Genomic DNA, 20,421 nt, shown 5'->3' with positions numbered 1-20,421 from the left:
GCAAACCCCCTTTGACGCTGTCAACTTTTTGACGCATGAATAATTATGGCCCTGCCCCCCCGGCCACTGAGTTTCAACTTCAAGACGATGCTTGTTCTCCATTGGGCCACAGAGAAATACTGCTTTTCGGAAAAAAAAAAACGGCGCACGTTGAGGTGGCGTGAAGAGTGTAAACCCACAATGGTCGTTTTCAAGCATGTTTCAAGCATCCCGGCGACACGCACAGCTCTGAGGCCGCCCGAGACGCACTGTATGCGCGCATACAGCAACGATTCAGAGGCTATGATTTGATTATAAATCGATTATTGATAACCTCCCCCCAAGCCATGAGCTTCTTTTAGTGTTTTGTACATTAGTTACAAAAATTGTAACAAAAACCTCTCAGGCTTAAATAAACGACTATTTCACTATCAAGGTAACAGTTCAAAACAGTAAATAAAATACAATAAAAAACAATTTTAAAAAAGTCCCCATTCTGTATCAGCAGCTCTAAACTACATTTAATTAATTTAATGTTGTGAATCAAACGTTAAAGTTGTTAAAATTGATCCCATTATTCCATAATTTTACTTCTTTCTACTTACGACATGTGAAAGTTTTCAAACTGTTTTAAAGATAGTTTCAAGTCAAGATTTTGCCGATTTGGGAGTATTTTAGATAAAAAGGTAATTAGGTTTGCTTGGAAGGTTCGCTACAACAGCTTTCCAGGGAAGTCTACTGCTTTAAGATGGCGGTCATTTAGTTTGTCATTTAGCATCTAGTTTTCTATACATGTGCTGCTAACACCGCAGAGTGTCATTTCGCATCTAGTTCTTTATACATGTGATATCTACCATAGCATTATGTGGACGTAGTTTGTAGCAGCTGTCGGCAGCAGTCAGGTATTATTGTTTTTTTTATCCAGCGGCATGAGTTGAGCCAGAGCCATGAGTTGGGCATTGTCATTACCCGGGTAATGACAAGCATGATGTTTACTCTCAGTCCGTTCCTCATTGCGTCCCGAAGACCGTGCTGACTGTGTTTTAGTTCTGCTTTACTTGACATATTTCAAAAATCGGAATTTGGATGTTTGTGAATCGTTCGCGAATCTTCCATGGCCGAATCGCAAATAATCTAAGAATCGGAAATTTTGCACACCTCCAATTTCCACTGTCATTCGCATCATGACTTTGGCTGTTTTAGCCCAAAATGTTGCACTGTGAGGTGGATTGTGACATTATTATCATTTATTGAGCTGCAATGCGCAGATAAACTGTAAGTGAATATGTGGAATGAAGGAACGTGGACATTTTTGAGCACCGTGAGCATGGAGGTTTACAGTTTTCAGGCATGAGGACACGGAGCATTGGGGTGTAATCCATGTTCTCAGGCAAAACATAACTTTGATATTTTTTAACCCAAAATGTGGCTTTCTGAGGTGGATTTACTAGCGCAAATCTCCCAAAAATGTACGGATGAAGAACATAAATGCTTTGAAAGACAAGCATTTAAGTGAGTTTATTTATTTTATCTCATTTTTCAACTTTTCAGGGATTTGTTTTTCTCAAATAATGGATATTTAACCAATGACAAAAAATGCTATATTTCACCAAGGTATACATGTAAATAATATTCAACAACAAATGTTATATTTCACCATGGCATACATGTATACAGAAATGTATAGTATCGTATTTTTCGGACTATAAGTCACACCTGAGTATAAGTCGCACCAGCCAAAAAATGTGCAATGAAAAGGAAAAAATATACATAAGTCGCACCGGAGTATAAGTTGCATTTTTTGGGGGAAATTTATTTGATAGAATTCAGGACCAAGAACCGACATGTCATCTTGAAAGGCGATTTAAAATACAATAGCGAACAACAGACTGAATAGGTGTAGGGTATGCTAACATTACATAACGCTAGAAGTTACATCGGGCCTAAAAAATCCATCCTGACCGGACCGGCCCGCGGATATTAAAGCCTGATGCGGCCCGAGCCCAATCAATTAATTTGATTTGCTTGCCCGGGCCCGAAAAATCCTGAAATGTTATATTTTATTTGTAGGCACGAGCCCAAAAATCCCCTAAATTTTATGTTTTATTTGTGAGAAATGCGGGGATGTGATGCGTGGTTGCATTTTGTGTGATCACTTTGTGACGATGCGGGTGCATATAAGCATAATGATAACAAATTAAAGTCTGTCTTTTGTAATGAATTCTCCCAGTTAAACAAGACTGTAAGATGGATATTTAATAAACATTTATAGCATTTATATTTGCGTGCCTGTTCTAACAGGCGGATAGTGGACTTGACATTTATTTTAATCTTCTCGAGATGGCAGAAAAAAACGCAAGTTTTCTCAATGTTTAAATAGTCTTCATATTTTTATGATCATTATAAATGCATTTACACAACGACATAACGCTTGAAAAGTTTTAATATATTTCTCGTATGAGACCAAAACGCCACATTCGTTTACATTCAGCGAAGCCGACACAGGTTTCCGTATAGCATTGTCAACAATCAATTTGAATCCTTTCCATATCCCACTTCTACCGCAGTTGTTTGCTTTTCAATTCCCCAGTATTTAGTTTTTCACTCTTACAGCTGCTCCATATCGAAAAGGAAATACTCGGTCTAAAATGTAATGGATGCGGACTCGCGGAGGGGGAGATTCAAAAGAGAGCGGGGCTACTGCGTTCAGGTACGCAGGCAGCGCCGTCTCCGTTTTATCCAAATTTTATTTTATTTAACACCCATACATCGTTTTAGTCTAAATACATATGAATATATTTTTATTTTTAAAAAAAGTTAGCGAGAGAGAAGTCGGCCTGACCCAACCGTAAATAATCACATATAAGTCGCTCCAGACTATAAGACGCACCCTCTGCCAAACTATGAAAAAAACGGTATATAAAATAGAGATACATAAAATATATTCAAGTCTTATAGATTGTACCCAAAAAATAAGATGGAAAATCCACACAGGACCTGTGCTTAGAACCTTTGATCTCACAACTGTGAGCGGTCACGCTTTTATTTGGAGTTATTTGGGGGAAAATTGATGTTTAATTCGTCTCTACAATGTAAAGCTGCCCAAATCATTTTTCTAATGAGGCTTAAAATGAAGTTATGTAACGCAAGCACATTAGTCAACTCCTGTGCCAATTGGTGTACATTTAAAACTACAAATATATCATCATTTTTGCATTTGAAAAAAATGAAAACAAAATATGATTAATCGTAAGTTAACTATGGACTGCATGTGATGGATCTTTTAATCGCTTGACGGCACTAGTATTCAAGTAATCAAAGAATTTTACTTTACATAAAAAGTTAACTACGCAAAAATGTGATTAACTGCAATTTAAAATTGTAATCGCTTGACAGCACTTATATATATATATATATATATATATATATACTTTATTATTACTTTACTTAATATACTAATGTTTACGTGAACATTTAATATTTATAATTCTACTCAAAGTTTCCATTGTAATAATCAGGTTTTACTCTTTTTAAAATATTAATTTCATACTAAATGACTTTCTTCTTGTCAAACTCGATTAAGTTAAGAATCATATATTCATGGAAACCACAATTATTAAAAGAGTGACAATTTCCATTTTTGATGAATGTTCCCTAAGAACAGCAACATTTTTAAGAGTTACCTTACAGTGATGATCTTGCTAAACCTCTTTACTTTTATTGTCCTTATGAACAAATGATCACCTATACATTTGCATGATACATTTATACCACCTGCATTCTGAGAACATTTACACGCAAATGAAAGACGCTTATGAAAAATGAAAGACTATAAGAAAAAAGATCACCGTCTGCTCTCATTAATCGTTGTTGTCAGCAGAGAAAAAAAAAAAGTGGAAAAGTTGAAAGATCAATGAAGGGAAAAAGCCATCTAATCCAACTGCTTAGGACATTTGAATAATGATTAATTAATCAGTTTCATATTAGGACGACGAGGCGCTCTCCACCGCTCATTAAGTACACACGCACACAAACACATTGTGTTTATGTGGGTGTGTGCGTGCATGTATTAAAGCACTCTGTGTGTCATGCGTGCCAGGCGCCTCATTGGCATGCGCGGCGCCGGCCCACCAAGCGCGAGCTGTCCGGCCCGCCGTCCGACTCATTAGCGCGCTCGTTAGTCCAGTTATGTTAAATCTAAATTACCATTCATCATCACACGGGGAGCCATCACTTAGGGGCCACGCTAACTGGATCCACTCGAGCCGGGACACGACGAGGCGCTCGCCAGCGCGCGGCAGAATCACAAATCGGGCGTTAGCGTTTAGCGGCGAGGGTAAGCCGTCAATGGCTGATGTTTAGCCACAAACTTAAATAAAGAAGGGAAGAGTAACCTTATTCACTGGCTGCCATTGACGGTGATAGACATTCATTTCATTTTGCGGAAGGGCTGTCAGCCTCTCCGTCAAAATAGATTGAACGTTTATCGCCGTCATTGGCTCTGAAACATGATCATTCAACTAATTAATCTGTTGGAGTTTTGAAAAAATACTGCGTTGTTGCTTTCTGATAAAACAGTACATTTCAGGGTAGGTCATTTAATTTGTTTTATTAAAGGTGCTATATGGAGTTTGTCACTTTTTTACTCACGACTGCCCCTTCTGTCAAAAGCGTAACTGCAGACTGTTAAGATCATGTATAGTGAGCATGCTTATACGAGTACTGGAGTTGGGGCTGTGATGGGAGACAGTCACTTCTTATTGTCTGCAGAATCCAGGTTAAATTGTGGACAGTTACTGGCTTGCGTGTATGTGTAGTGTTTTTGCCAAGCGGAGACTAAGTTAAGATCAGGGGAAACAGCACTGCTGCCAAGGGGATGTGTGTGGACGTACACAGTAAAGGAGTTCCAAAAAATCGATTATTACATGCATCGCGATTCGACACGTGACGATTCGATTACGATTCATAAAGGCTCAAAAATGATGATTTTCCCTCATTACTTTATGACTGCCGCTCGTAGCGGAACAAGACACATCTGCCGCCCAGACACTTTTAACGGACGCACGCACGTTATGATGGATGCTGCTGGTTACTGAGCTGGAGATTTACTCCTTTTCAAAAGTCTGAAATAAATTTGTGTATGAGACAGGCAGGGACCTGGCGGTCGCACTTCTGTGCGCACGTTATTTTTTAGAGCGAGAGGGGAAGAGAGAGAGAGAGTTGCTCCTCATCCTTCAGATGTCCAGCTGTAGTTTCAAGTCATGTCAATTGAAAGCTGTCCTGACTGTTATGTTAAGACCCGTGTGCATCTACAATAGGTGAGTACATGAACCTGCTTGTACTGTTTAGCCTTTATTGTTGTTGTTTTTGAGGTGTTAATATTTAGCGCCGAGCGCTAAGCTAATTAGCTGATTCGCTAACGTGTATTTCACATATAGAACATGTAAAACCATGAAGAAGTAGAGCGGTAACGCTACAAACATGCGAAATAGTACAGAAATCTATGAAAACAAAGTATATTGGTGAAAAGAAGGCTTATTTCTAAAGACACTTTGTTTCCAGAAAATGTGGAATTCATTCCACCTGTGTAAATTTTATTGTATTGTTGAGTGAAATAAGTACTCCCTTTAAAATGGTTAATGTTTTTGCACTTTCTTGTAAAAATAAATAAATTTTAAAAAGAAGCTTAAGGGCAGGTTTTTGTTGTATGGGCATGTTTCCATCGTTCCTGTTGAATCATTAGGATATTTTAAATAAATAATGGACAAAAATTTGTTTGTCTATTATATTAATTAGTAATGTAGGATGCATCGATAATCTTGATAATCGTGATCATTGTTCAAGAGTCGAATCGTAATCGAATCGAATCATGGGGTGCCTAAGATGGCACACCCGTAGTGCACGGTCGCGTCCCCATAGTGACCTGAACGCTCTCTATTGAAGGGAAGAACATGGGCCTTTGGGGAAGTCTCAGTAAAAAAAGGAAAGGGCTCTGTGTACTCGTCAGGGCATTGGTAGAGCATGCATGGAGGAGACCAGTATTTTATATTAACACTAGGTCTGTCAAACAGATTAAAATGACAGCACAGTGCAATGCCAACTTGTTACTTGTGTTTTTGTGACTGATTTTATGGGCTTGAGCACCCATGAGCATTGTGTAACAATGTCGGGCTACTAGTTTATTTTTTGATTGAAAATTTTACAAATTTTATTAAAACGAAAACATTAAGAGGGGTTTTAATACAAAATTTATATAACTTGTACTAACATTTATCTTTTAAGAACTACAAGTCTTTCTATCCAGGGATCGCTTTAACAATGTTAATAATGTTAATGCCATCTTGTTGATTTATTGTTATAATAAACAAATACAGTACTTACGTACCGTATGTTGAATGTATATATCCATCTTGTGTCTTATCTTTCCATTCCAACAATAATTTACAGAAAAATATGGCATATTTTATAGATGGTTTGAATTGCGATTAATTACGATTAATTTTTAAGCTGTAATTAACTCGATTAAAAATTTTAATCGTTTGACAGCCCCAATTAACACTATAAATTCCGTATAGTGACTTAAAATCAATCATCTGATTAATTAGTCATTTTTGTTGTCTGTGCTACTCGCTGTCCTACTGAGCTGCAGCTGACTTACAAATAAGCAGAAGCTTATCTACAGGAAGTGTACTGGAAATGCTACAAAAATAAACAGGAAGTGATACAATATGAACAGGATCAATCTGGAAATGCACCAAAAATCAATAGGAAGTAACTTTGTATCAATAGGAACTGACCTGAAATGCCCCAAACTCAATAGGACGTGACCCAATATCAACAAGTAGGGACCCAGAAATGCCCCAAAATCAACAGAAAGTGACCCATCTTTCATCTTCATTTCAATGGTAAGAGTCACCTTTTCCCTTTTTTCACCATCTGCATTAATCTTCTTGGAACCCATGTTGATTTCTCACAAGAAAATCTGCCATGCGTCCGTCTTGCGGGAAAATAAAGAAACTGTGGTGCTGCACAAATTGTCGTATTTCGAGAATGTCGTTGGATGTAGAAACAAATGGCGAGTCAAATTTTACGTTGGATGTCGAAAACATCGTGTGTCGAAGCGCTCGTATGTCGAGGTAGCACTGTACTTTGAATTTTTCTTTTTTTTTTAAATATTGAGAATTGGTCAGTTTTGTAGAAAAAAAAGTATTTTGTTATTTATCTTTTAAATTTTTTTAAAATATATTTTTTATTTATTATTTGTTTTAATTTAAGTAAGCATATATTTAGGGCTGTCAAACGATTAAAATCTTTAATCGAGTTAATCACAGCTTAAAAATTAATTCATCGTAATTATTCGCAATTCAAACCATCTCAAAGATATGCCATATTTTTCTGTAAATTATTGTTGGAATGGAAAGATAAGACACAAGACGGACATAAACAGTCAAATACTGTACATAAGTACTGTATTTGTTTATTATAACAATAAATTCACAAGATGGGATTAACATTATTAACATTCTTTCTGTTAAAGGGATCAACGGATAGAAAGACTTGTAGTTCTTAAAAGATAAATTTGAGTACAAGTTATAGTAATTTTATATTAAAACCCCTCTTAATGTTTTTGTTTGAAAATTTGAAAATGATTTTTTTTTAAATCAAAAAATAAACTAATAGCTCGCCATTGTTGACGTCGCCGAGTGGTGACGTCACATCGGGCTCCCTGCCGTTCTTTCACAGTGTCTTTAACTACATAAGATAGTTGATTGAAATGCACCACAAGGTGTCAATGGCGAGTTTTAAATTAATTAGAGATCTAGCCAAGGCACAGTCTGAGTAAGTTTTATGTGTATTTTGCATATCTATTTTTATTGGGAATACCAGTTCTCTTTGCATTGAGCGCTTTTCTTTTTGTGAACATTATTTTTCTGAGAGATCGGCGTTCCAATGAACGCCTGTGTCCACTCGCATTTCTCTGCCTTTTCGCTGTCAATGTGCTAAAACGGAGTTAATTGCGTCAACGCGATTAATCAAAAAAATTATTTACCGCCCGTTAACGGGATAAATTTGACAGCCCTAATATTTATATATCATTTGTATATTTTATAGAATTTATGATTTGAATAATCAGTTTTGGAGAGCATTTTTCATACAAATATCAAGCAAAAGAAATTCCATTTATTTAAAAATACATAGAAATATATTTTTTATTATTAATTATCTATTATTATTATTTTTTTTTTTTACAATTATATATACTTTAAACATACATATATATTGTTTATTTTATATCATTGCGTTCTCAATATTTTGCTTCCGATTATCGGCCAAAAAAAAAAAAATACCACATTGGTCACACCCCACCAAAAAAAAAAAAAAAAAAAAAAAAAAAAAAAAAAAGACAAGAATAATTATGTCGTACAACAACTCCGAGTAATATTGTACTGAGTATCTATGATAAATCATTCCATCACAAAATGGAGCCTAACTGTCGTCATGTAATTATTAGTCATTTCCCGCCATACACTTGTTCCTCCCTGGCAGCTTTCACCGACACGGAAGCAAACAATCCGCCGATTAATTCCCCAAACTGACTCCGCCGCCCAGAAATTGGTGGCGTTTAATCATCAGGCGTCCGAGCAAAAGTCGTCGCTGCATGCAAATTTCCTCTTTTAATTTTTCACAGTGGCAGCATCCAAGTCGATCTTCATCTGGGCGCGGATATGAACACCCAGGGAGAGATGACCCTTCTGCCGGGGTCCGATGCACTAATCGCATCTCAATTCGGTAGCGTGAATTGATTGTGAGGCGGCCATTTAAACTGCGGCCGATAGTTGATTGAAAAAGAAACTGGCAGGGACAAGATTTCAAAAACAACATTACCTTCAGGGACTCTTGCATAAAATCACAACAAGAGTACCCTATAAAAACAATCATAAATTAATAATGATGTAACTAACTGTTTATAAACTCACTATTTGCCAAGTTACAGTTGCTCTTTTTAGTTCTCATTTTAAAATGCGTGATACCTCACAATTACTGTAATTTCCAGATTATAAACGGGTATTTTTCCCCCTCATTTTAAATCCTGCGGTTTATAGTCCAGTGCTGCTTATTTGTTCATTTATTTGGGTTAATAGATAACACTTTATTTGATAGCGCCGTCATAAGACTGTCATAAGACAGTCATATTATGATATGACACTGCCATGGGCTTTAATGAATGCTTATGACATGTCATCTGGCAAATTATTCTTATCACTAACTCCATTTATGTGCAGCTCGATTTTTCACATCCATTCAGAAGTGAGATAATTTGCCAGATGACACTAAATGACATCTTTCATAAGCATTCATTAATGCTCATGACAGTGTCATGTCATAATTACGAGGGTTTTATGTCAGTCTTATGACGCGGCTGTCAAATTAAGTGTTACCGGTTCATATCTTTAGTGTAAATATCCCATAATACAGTGAGGACATCTGCGTCTTAAGTCCGGTGCGGCTTATCTATGAACAAATGCCATTCTTGTGTCAAATTTGGTGGGTGGCGTCTTATAGTCAGGTGTGCCTTATAGTTCGAAAATTATAGTAATCATGATTAATGTCTTTATGTAGTGGTACTGTGATAGTTCCCCATTTGGTAAACCAGACAGCCATTCTAGTAGTTTTTCTTGTCAATGATAAGGATTGAGAGCAATTTTGAATTATTAGAAAATAGCGCATTAACAACTAAATGTAATCAATATATGAGTTATAATTGTTTACGCTCTAAAGTCTAAAGTTGAAATATCAATTAGTAGCAGGGCCGCTGTATTTATCAACTAATCGACAACTAACCAATTATAATATTGTAACTTTTAAATCAACTAATTGACAACAAACAAATTATTAAATTGTAACTTTTGGTAGTAGATTTATCATTCACTGTTGACGTAAAAATTGTCCATATTCTCTTTTTGAAGCTTCCTAAAAGTAAATATTCTTTATTTTGGTTTATTATTTAATTTTAAAATTTATATTATTATTTTTGTTTTTAACTAAAAGAAAATAAAAAAATACACTTATTCTCTTCTTTATTTGTGGGACTTTTTACAATCATTTTTATTTTAATTGGGGAAAAAAAGGAGGGGGTGAAGCAAAGATTTATTGTCATTTCTTGAGCCGTTTAGTTGACTAATCACAAGAATAATCAATGATTAATCAACAAAAAGTCAAAATGATTATTTTTCCGAGCCCTACTATAGAGCGGTATGGGTTGAGCTTCTTCACAGTAAATAGTCTCCTTTTTGTTTTATTATTTAATTTTCAGTTTTTTTTAATTGTTTAAAAATGAAAGGAAAAAACTGAAAAATATGTTGTTGTTTTTTTAAATGTGATAATAGTTTTTGTAAAAACAACAAATGGGCATAACAGTAAAAATTTATTAAAATTTTTTTGAGGCGATTAATTGACTGCAAAAATACTCAGTGATTAATCAGCTAAAATGCAATATACTGAGGAGGGCTGGCAGTTATTCGATCAATGGCAGCTCCTCAGTCAATCACACATTGCCAGCCACCCTAGTTGAAAGGGTGTTGATGATGATTGCTGTCAATAGCAGTGAATGAGTAAAATAAATTAGTGGAAAAAATAACAATAACCAAGAAACATCTGTACCCTGATGTGAGTGTCACTGTGGATGCTCACTGTCTGGTAAGCAGTTAGTAACTCTGTTGTCACTTTAAGACTTACAGGCCACAGAATCTACCATACCAAACCAAGATTTAGGGGGAAGAAAACTATCACAAAAAGGTTGTTGAGATCGTTTGTTCGTATTTTTTGAAAATATTTCAAAGTGTTTTTTTTTTTTTTTTTTTTTTTTTTTTAAATAATCAGGGTGCAACCTGCCTCCTGCCCATAGTTAGCTGGCATAAACCCCAGCAACCCTACGACCCTTGTGAGGCTAAACAGCTCGGAAGATAAATGATAAACTTTTCCCACTAAAGTCTTCCGACAGCTCATTCTGTTTGATGGAATGTCCCGAATAATCACGTCACATCCATAACAGCGCACAGCTGTGCGTGCTAGTCATGCTAATGGTGCGGGTGCTAACGAACCTCACTCGTAAATTAAACTTTTTTTTTTTTTTTTAATTAGCCGCTGTTTATCCGAGCAGGCCTTTATCTGGCAGACGAGTCAAGAGTTTAATGTTTTCCCTTCGGGCATGAAAATGAATTGTTGTCGGGCGACTTTTATTAATGCGCATTACAAACCGCCAGCACTTCCAATGTTCACCATTTCATTAGCAAGCATGTTTCGCGAAATTCTGGATTATTTTGGTGTTTGGTTTTAATGCATTTCCTGCCATTGACAAGTACAGACGTCCTTTTCATTTAAACTGGGAGGACTGGCTCTGAATGTTTGTCTCACAGTCCATTGATGGTGGTAGATGACTAATCCATTTGAACTGGGAGGGGCGGATGACTGAATGTAATGGAAGTATTTCAAAATTAACAGAAAGTGACCTGGAGAAATCAACAGGAAGTGACTCAAAATAAACAGCAAGTGACCCATAAATGCCCCAAAATCAACAGTAAGTGACTCAAAACCAATAGGAAGTGACTCAGAAACACCTCAAAATCAACAGGAAATGACCTCAAAATCAATAGAAAGTGACTCAGAATCAATAGAGAGTGACCCATAAATGCCCCAAAATCAACCAAAAATGACCCGTGGAAGTTTATGGACAAGAAGAGCAAGAATCCCCATGCAATTTCTTCAAAAATTGTATTTTCTAGTTTGATAAATCCAAATTCAATCATCAAGGGGTTTAAAAAACAAGAAAAAGTAAAATTGCATAATCATCTGCCTTTCCAAGCATTTGTCTACAGAGGGTTTAATGTTTTTTCCATTTTTTCCAAATAAAACCCAAATTAAATCCCTATTTATTTTCATAGAAGCCTATTTCTCAATAAATCCTTACTAAATACATCTTTGACATCTTCCTTGACCTGTACCTTTCTTCTGCCTCCTCACATTCCGCTTTGATGAAAGCAGTGAGTTTTAAAAGCAAGCTTATGATTTATTTAGACCCCGAATGGCTGCTGTTACGCTCTACTTTTTTCCCCAACACATTTTGGAAGAAAGGGGGGAGTTTGAGAGACTGAAAAGGAAGGTGGCGGTGTTGCAACAGGGGCCAATCAAGGTGGAAAGACAAGACAAACAGCGAGAGAGGGATCAAAAGAGGACAAAAAGCAAGCTGTGTGACAATAATGGGTATCAAAAAACAGTAAGAAAGAAAAAAAAAAGAAAGTGCAATAGAAGAGGGAGGGATCACAAGGAGGGAGGGAGCCATGCATTTATTATTAATGGAACAAATGTCTGACTGACTGACTCAATTTGGGGCTCGGCTCTTTCCACACCACCGAGGTGTCACACCAACTTATGGTGACGACAGAGAGGATACCAGTCGTATATGGGCTTTACAATCTGCTCATTAATTACTTGAAAAACACAGCATTTGCTAAAATTCCAGCTTGCCAATTGTGTCTCTGTGTAGTCATTTGAAATGAAACGAAATATATATTAATTGCTTATAACCATTTTTTTCCTTTTGTTATATTTATATGTTAAGAATGTTACAATATTCAGACTATAAGAAATTTTGGGGATTTTGTTTTAAGAGCTAAAACTAATGTATTAAGGAAGAAAAAAACAGTTGAACATTGATAAATGTATTTATTCATTAAAAAATAAATAAATAAATAAATAAAATACATTTTAAAGGAGAAAACGGTTTCATTTTAAAGAAAACTAAATGCGAAATTGCTACTCTTTTTTTTATTCAACATAAAAAAAGGTTTTATTTTAAAGAATTGTACATTTTTATGAAAACCTTGTAAAAAAACTATATACTTTGAAAAAAATGTTTTAGTTATTCAACAAATAGGAGCATTAAAATAAGCTATTTCTCAAGATTTAAAAAAAAATATATATATATATATATACTGTATATATACAGTATATATATATATATATATTTTTTTTTTTTTTTTCCACACAAATATTTGACATGTTTCGTTTTTTGAAAAATTCTTTATAAATCAAGAAAGGTTTGCCATACTTTCTAGTGAAGACCATTTTCAAAATAATAATCTTTTTTCCAGAATAGTTTTATATATTTTCCAGAAAATAAACTGTGTACTTAGAGACACAAAAGTCTCTTAATTTTTTAAGATTCAAATATTCTGTCTAGAAAATCTGATTTTTAAAGATAAAATAAACATATCTGAAGACTTTAATTGTATACTGAAAAAACTGACAATTTACGAAAGAAAAAAAAACTTTCAAGAATAGATTTCTATATTTTTAGAAGTAAAAATGGTACTTATTTTGTGTTTCATTTCTTAATAAACAACAAAAAAGGTGAATAATTACCAAAAAAATAAGTTTTTACAAACAAAACATCTATGGTAGCTCCTCCGGGTTCAAATGGATTGGATGTCTATGTCGTCACATTATTTACTATTTTGCTCACAGATTCGACCCTGCGGACTGGACAGATGGATTTGTGTGTGTCTATGGAAACACATACACAAGCCTGTGTGTGTTAGTGTGTGTGTACCTGGCTTAATTAAAACGTCACACCGGGGTGACTAAAGTGTGCGTCCTGCCGTCTGCTGTGTATTTACAGTGCATTGTAAATCCTGCCGTCAAGCCTCTTATGAATTGCTAATGCGCCACATCAACCGTGGTTGGGATCAAAAGTCAGGAGGAACCAAAAAGGTGGGCACGACTTATTCTCAAAAAGCATCCTGCCTTGCTTTTCATATGGCCAGAGTATCGAGCCACTTTCCAGTGGTAGCCCCGACTCTCGTGAATCATTCATGTGAGCACATTAGGCAGCAGCGCCACGCTGCACCATCATCACCGCGGCGGCAAGGCGACGGATGACAACGATTAACGATGCGCACAAAATTACCAAGAAATTTAGCTTTTTGCTTGAAATAAAATAATTTTGTCCTGTTATTGCATCATTTGAGACCCATACAACAAAATTGCATCAACATTAAAAAAAGGAAGCTTAATTCCACTCCAAGACTGCAGGGGAAGCCCAAGAACTACAGAACAGAACTACCCCTCCACAAAAAAAATGCTGTTTTTAGCCCACGATATTAGCATGTGACTTAAAGCCAAATTGTTCATCCGAGTCAAAATTAATGCATTGACTGCCAGCCTATGTTTATTATTTGCATAGTATGTGCCGTGGTAGTTAGTAGAAGAATTTAAGTTAAAAATACCAATTTACGGCAATAGACATCTAATCGGGAGGGATGGTACTGATCGAACGCCTGCTGCCATGCCCTCTGTTTTTGCCGCCAATGGCAGCCAAAAGGCTAAGCCAGGGGTGTCCAAAACGGTCTTCAAGGGCCGCTGTGGGTCCTGGGTTTTGATAATACCGATCGAGCAAAGACCGTTTAACCAAAGTGGTCTCTGCTAAAACAAACAGCATCTGACTACAATCAACTGATTACACTTATAAGACACCAGATTGGTGCAAAGGTGTCAGAATGTTTGGGGACCCCTGGGCTAGGGGCTAGCTAGCGATCAAACGGTGTCACCTTCAATAAAAGTACCAAGTGAACAAAAAACACGACCTTCCTTTCTTTGTTAGACCAAGCAATGTGACTGACTGATCTTTGAAGGCCCAAAAAATATTTTTAATTTAGTAGTTACCATCTCGATAGCTTATTATCAAAATGCTGTTCTTCCCAGAAATGGGGACTCAAAAACAGGGCTATTTTCACATCTAAAGTGGTCCATTGCTGCCATCTGCTTGTCCATTAAGAAAAATATTTCACAGTAACTGCGTTAGACTTATTTTCTGCATTGTAAAGCGCACCTCAAAGCTTTCATGTTTCTCAAAAGCCGACAGTCAGTCCGCCTTATAATCCAATGTGCCTTATATGTGGATGAATATTGATTAATCATGGCATGACATTCCCTCTTGCGCATTGGATGCATGACACAACCCAACCAGTACACTTCTACTACTGCGCCTTATAACGCGGTGTGGCCTATCTATTAAAACTGTTTTAAAACAGGCCATTCATTGAGTGCGCTTATACTCCTATGCACCTTATAGTGCGGAAAATACGGTAACTGATGAATGTATCCGTCACTGGGTGTGAAAGTGATTTCAACTGACAAGCATACTCGTCACACGCAACAGGTTTATGCCATCTATCCTACGTCAATAAAATCTAGCGTAATGAGACTTCACGAGAGCTTCTTTGAAAAACAACCTTCAATGGAAACATGCTTACGTGTCGAAATGTTTGAAATATCGCTTTTATTTTGCAAAAAACTATGGAAACATATTAATTGCAACTGTACATTGTCATTCTGCAAAGCAAAATCACACTTTCACTAACCCTGGCTAAATTTAGCTCCTCCCCTAGATACAAAGATCCTAAAATAGTCCGGATGCAGTATTTTCTTATAGTTCCTGGACACCATCTACTACTTTCACATTAGCCAGGGCTTGAGTGTCATTTTATAATCTAGTATTTCTTTCTTAATTTGTAACTTACTAACTGCTGATGATGGCGATTTGTGATGCCCATGTTGGGCAGTAACCCCAGCCAGACAATTTTTTTATTTTGTTTAAGGTTTGATAGCGGTTTTCAGCTACTTTTAGCGTGCTAAATTCAAAACTAGTCAGTTTTTCTCTATCGCGTCAAGATATTGATCGATAGGATCTTTTCTTAAAAATATGTTAAACATTGTACTTACCCTGAGTGTTTGTTTTAGATTTAAAAAAAAAAAAAAAAAAAAAAAAAAAAAAAACACCCAAAATTGAGTTAAAAACACCAGTCTGAAGTAAAACAACTGGTTCCTTATTTATGTTTTTTTTTTTTTCCCCCCCAAAAGTCAGTTCACTGTAATTATGAAAAAAGAGGATAAAAAATGTTATTTTATAATTTTAATAAAATATTTATATATATTATTATAATCATTATTTGTATTTTTCAAAATTTTTTATGTATTTTTTAAAAATAAATTCACACATTCTTTAATGAATGATAGTAATGTTTTTACTATCAACATTATTATTATTATTATTATTAATAAAATAATAAAATTATTGATAAAATTATTAATAAAATTAAGATTAATGGAACCAGAGCTACACTTTTGGTATGGCAATTTGTCCATTCATTCATTCATTCATTTTCATTGTATTAGTCGTAATAGCATTTTTTTGGTGTTATTTTATTTTATTTTATTTTTTTTTAAATAAGGCTTTTTTTCTGTCGGTTTGCCAAAAAGCAGTCATTCATTAGATTATTCCATGTGAAACATTGTTTATTAGTGTAATTATTCATTTGTATTTGGGGACTGATAGCACAAATAGATATTTAAGACTAAAGTTTTTCATTTTATTTACGTTACTTATGTTTTCATAAAACAATTTTTTGGTGGAAAAAAAAAAAAAAAAAAAAAAAAAAATCAGCCATAATGCCCAGCACTATATCATACTATTTAACATCACTTCACTGCCAGTAACAACAATAGATGTCTAATTCTTGTGAAGGGAAAGTTTTTAAGGTGAGAGATTGTTCATAAACTTTTCAGAAAATAATGCCTCCACTCGTCAATGGCAGCCAATAAGAAAAAAAACTTATCAGTTATTAATATATTCTAAAATATATAAATGAATGAAGTCATGTATACATTTAAAAAATATATTTATACAAAAAATAACAATGACTAAAGATGTCCCAATCGATCGGCATCCCGATTGATCGGGTCCGATCACGTCATTTTCAAAGTAAAATAATATCAAAAAAATATCGGACATGCCTTTTTTTAATATATATATATTTTTTAATTAAATCATTTTCTAATTGTATTTAACGTTACAGACAAAATGTCTTACACTCATCCAGAGTCCTTAGTTTTGGCTTAAAGTAGGGCTATCAAATTTATCGCGTTAACGGCAGTAATTAATTATTTTTTTTAAATTAATCACGTTAAAGTATTTGACACAATTAACGCATGCGCTGCACGACCCACTCACGCATTGTCACGTTCAATCTATAATGGCGCCGTTTTACCTATATATAGAGCTAAAAGGCAGCGTAAAATGAGTAGAGTGGATTTTTGCAGTCTTTGGAGCCTTTTTTTAATTGGCTAAAGCCTTACAATCCCTCTCTCAACAATTAGAAATATCGTGGGAAGCAATGTGGGGAAGAAAGGTAGTAGTTGATCTTTTTCTTAACGCCCTATGTTAATTCTCAACACAGAGAAGATATATTAATTGGTGCCACTACGTAGTCATGGTTGCACTTCCCATCATGCATTTGGGCAGAACAGTTAAATGGCTACAGTATCATTTACTGAAAGCTCAACAAATACACTAGATGGCAATATTTAGTCACAATTTACAAAGTCACATTTATCCTTTAAGAATTACAAGTCTTTCTATCCGTGGATCCCTCTCACAGAAAGAATGTTAATGATGTAAATGCCATCTTGATTTATTGTCATAATAAACAAATACAGTACTTATGTACTGTATGTTGAATGTATATATTCGTCCGAGTTTTATTCATTTTTTTCTTAATGCATTGCCAAAATGTATATGATTGGTAAAAATTATCGGGAATGATTGGAATTGAATTGGGAGCAAAAAAAAAAAGGAATCGGATCGGGAAATATCGGGATCGGCAGATACTCAAACTAAAACGATCGGGATCGGATCGGGAGCAAAAAAACATGATCGGAACAACCCTAACAATGACTGAGTAAAAACAGAAATACAGCCCCCATTAGCACGTTTTTTCATTGTATTTAATTCATTGCCTGCCATTTATAGTGACAGATTAATTCATTTAAACTTGGAGGACAGTCAATGAATGCTCATCTTTTAGTGCCATTGACGGCGCTAGACGTCTAATCCATTTTGATTGGGAGGGGCAAATGCAACCGCAATGAACATGCATTCATTCGCTCCTCCCAGGCAAAATGGATTGGACGTCTGGCCCCGGCAATGGCATTAAATCACCAAAGCAACCAACAAAATACAACCAAAAGTGCATTTTTCCCACTCGCACCCTAACATCTTCTCTCCTCTTCTAATTTACAAGTTTTATGAGCAGCAGTATGGCAACTTTTCAACAACCCCTGCAGACAAACCAGTCATGCAACTTGCTCTTAAAACGCAAGACAATAAAAAGCCGGCGCGTAATCCAGCACCTTGAGTGACTAATGAGCACATTTTTACGAGCCCGCAGGAATATTTACGTGTGCGTCCTCCATCATGCAACATTTTTCCCACTTACAGAATCTCCAGATCGCGCAGTGCTCGGAAAGCTCCATCTTCAATGCAGCTGATGTGGTTGCTGTCCAGTTGCCTACACACACACACACACACACACACACACACACGCACACACACATAAGAGAGAGAGTCAAGGTCCAGTCAGATGAAACGGGGGAGGGGGGGATACAAAAAATGGAATGATTGGTGAAGAAGAGGAGGAGGTGATACCTCAGTAGTGAGGGATCCTACACGCGGATGTGCGAGCAGCCCTGAAGAGGAGGAAGAGAGGAAAAAGGAGAAACAGCGAGGAGAAAGACAAGTGGCCAAAACGGCCGGCGTGGAGGCAGCCTATCACCTGCTGCCTCACTCGCCCGCCAGACAGAGGAGAGGGATGGAAAGAGAGAGAGCGAGAGAGTGGAGGAAGTGCCCACCCTTGTCTCTTCTGTAAATATTAATTGCATTTTCCTCCTCCTCCTCCTACTGCCAATGTCATCTTTTATTCTTTCTTTCCTGTGTGTAGTGAAAGAGGGAGTAATTTCATTACATTAGGCCGGCCAATCCATTAAGGGCCTTTTACCGGCTCTGTCACTGAAACAATTTCATTAAAAGCAAAGCCGCCGTAAATCAAGTGGCAGTCACGACTTCCGCCCTCCCCAAAACGTGGCCCCCGTCGGTCTACGCCTCATCGGCTAGAGTCCCGCTAGAAGAGCCCGACGCGCCCGCTACGCCATCTTCGCCCCCCTTGTGCCCACTGTCATCCATCCTTGGCTTTTATTTTAATTTGCTCTTGACTGCACCCCCACTTTCCTTGCTTCTACATCCATCGCTCCGCACATGAACCCAACAACCCTGAAAACTCAACTGGAGGGGGATTTAGGTATACTTAATTCATTGCTTGCCAATGACGGCGATAGACAGCCAAGACATTTGAATTGGGAGTTCATGGAGTCTGAAATGTGAAATGACTGGCTGAAGACCTTTAATCTTTAACGTCACGTTCCTGTAGAAAAGCAGAAATGCTCCAAAATAAAATATGTTAAGCGAGAGGAATTCAAAGTGAAAAGACAAAAGTTGGCAGGTTTTTCCAAACTAACAAAATTATCATCAGACAATATTCATCAAAATGTATACATCATATACAGTTGTGGTCAAAAGTTTACATACACTTGTGAAGAACATAATGCCATGGCTCTCTTGAGTTTCCAATTATTTCTACAACTCTGATTTTTCTCTGATAGAGTGATTGGAACAGATACTTCTTTGTCACAAAAAACATTCGTGAAGTTTGGTTCTTTTATGACTTTATTATGGGTTAACAGAAAAAGTGATCAAATCTGCTGGGTCAAAAATATACATACATGGATCTGAAAAAGCGAATCATTGACTTGAACAAGTCAGGAAAGTCACTTGGAGCCATTTCAAAGCAGCTGCAGGTCCCAAGAGCAACAGTGCAAACAATTGTTTGTAAGTATTAAGTGCATGGCACTGTTTTGTCACTGCCACGATCAGGAAGAAAATGCAAGCTATCACCTGCTGCTGAGAGAAAATTGGTCAGGAGGGTAGATTTCAACCGAGAATCACCAAAAAGCAGATCTGCCAAGAATTAGAAGCTGCTGGAACACAGGTGTCAGTGTCCACAGTCAAGCATGTTTTGCATCTCCATGGACTGCGAGGCTGCCGTGTAACAAGGAAGCCCTTGCTCCAAAAGCGGCACCTTAAGGCTCGACTGAAGTTTGCTGCTGATCACATGGACAAAGATAAGACCTTCTGGAGGAAAGTTCTGTGGTCAGACGAAACAAAAATCAAGCTGTTTGGCCACAATGCCCAGCAATATGTTTGGAAAAGAAAAGGTGAGGCCTTTAACCCCAAGTACACCATGCCTACCGTCAAGCACGGTGGCGGTAGTATTATCCTGTGGGGCTGTTTTGCTGCCAATGGAACTGGTGTTTTACAGAGAGTAAATGGGATAATGAAGAAGAAGGATTACCTTCATATTCTTTAAGATAACCTAACGTCATCAGCCCGAAGATTGGGTCTTGGGGGCAGTTGGGTGTTCCAACAGGACAATGACCCCAAACACACATCAAAAGTGGTAATGGAATGGCTAAATCAGGCTAGAATTAAGGTTT

General features: G+C 36.5%; 1 protein-coding gene across 3 annotated transcripts in view; it reads right to left on the bottom strand.

Annotated features, from left to right (window-relative positions):
• slit3 (slit homolog 3 (Drosophila)) overlaps positions 1–20,421 on the bottom strand; it is a 399,629-nt gene that overhangs the window by 143,546 nt on the left and 235,662 nt on the right. For 2 of the 3 annotated variants that reach the window (XM_057849631.1, XM_057849630.1), the window contains exon 6: positions 18,312–18,383. In XM_057849631.1, the coding sequence (XP_057705614.1) occupies positions 18,312–18,383 (72 nt within the window). Of the gene's footprint in view, positions 1–18,311; positions 18,384–18,520; positions 18,782–20,421 lie in introns of those variants that run through there. The other variant, XM_057849632.1, reaches the window with a different exon arrangement.

The sequence above is a fragment of the Corythoichthys intestinalis genome, chromosome 11 (assembly GCF_030265065.1).
Source record: "Corythoichthys intestinalis isolate RoL2023-P3 chromosome 11, ASM3026506v1, whole genome shotgun sequence".
In the NCBI taxonomy this organism is placed as follows: Eukaryota; Metazoa; Chordata; class Actinopteri; order Syngnathiformes; family Syngnathidae; genus Corythoichthys; species Corythoichthys intestinalis.
Note: the sequence above shows the minus strand (reverse complement) of the source record. Positions and strands in the feature narration are given on the sequence as shown.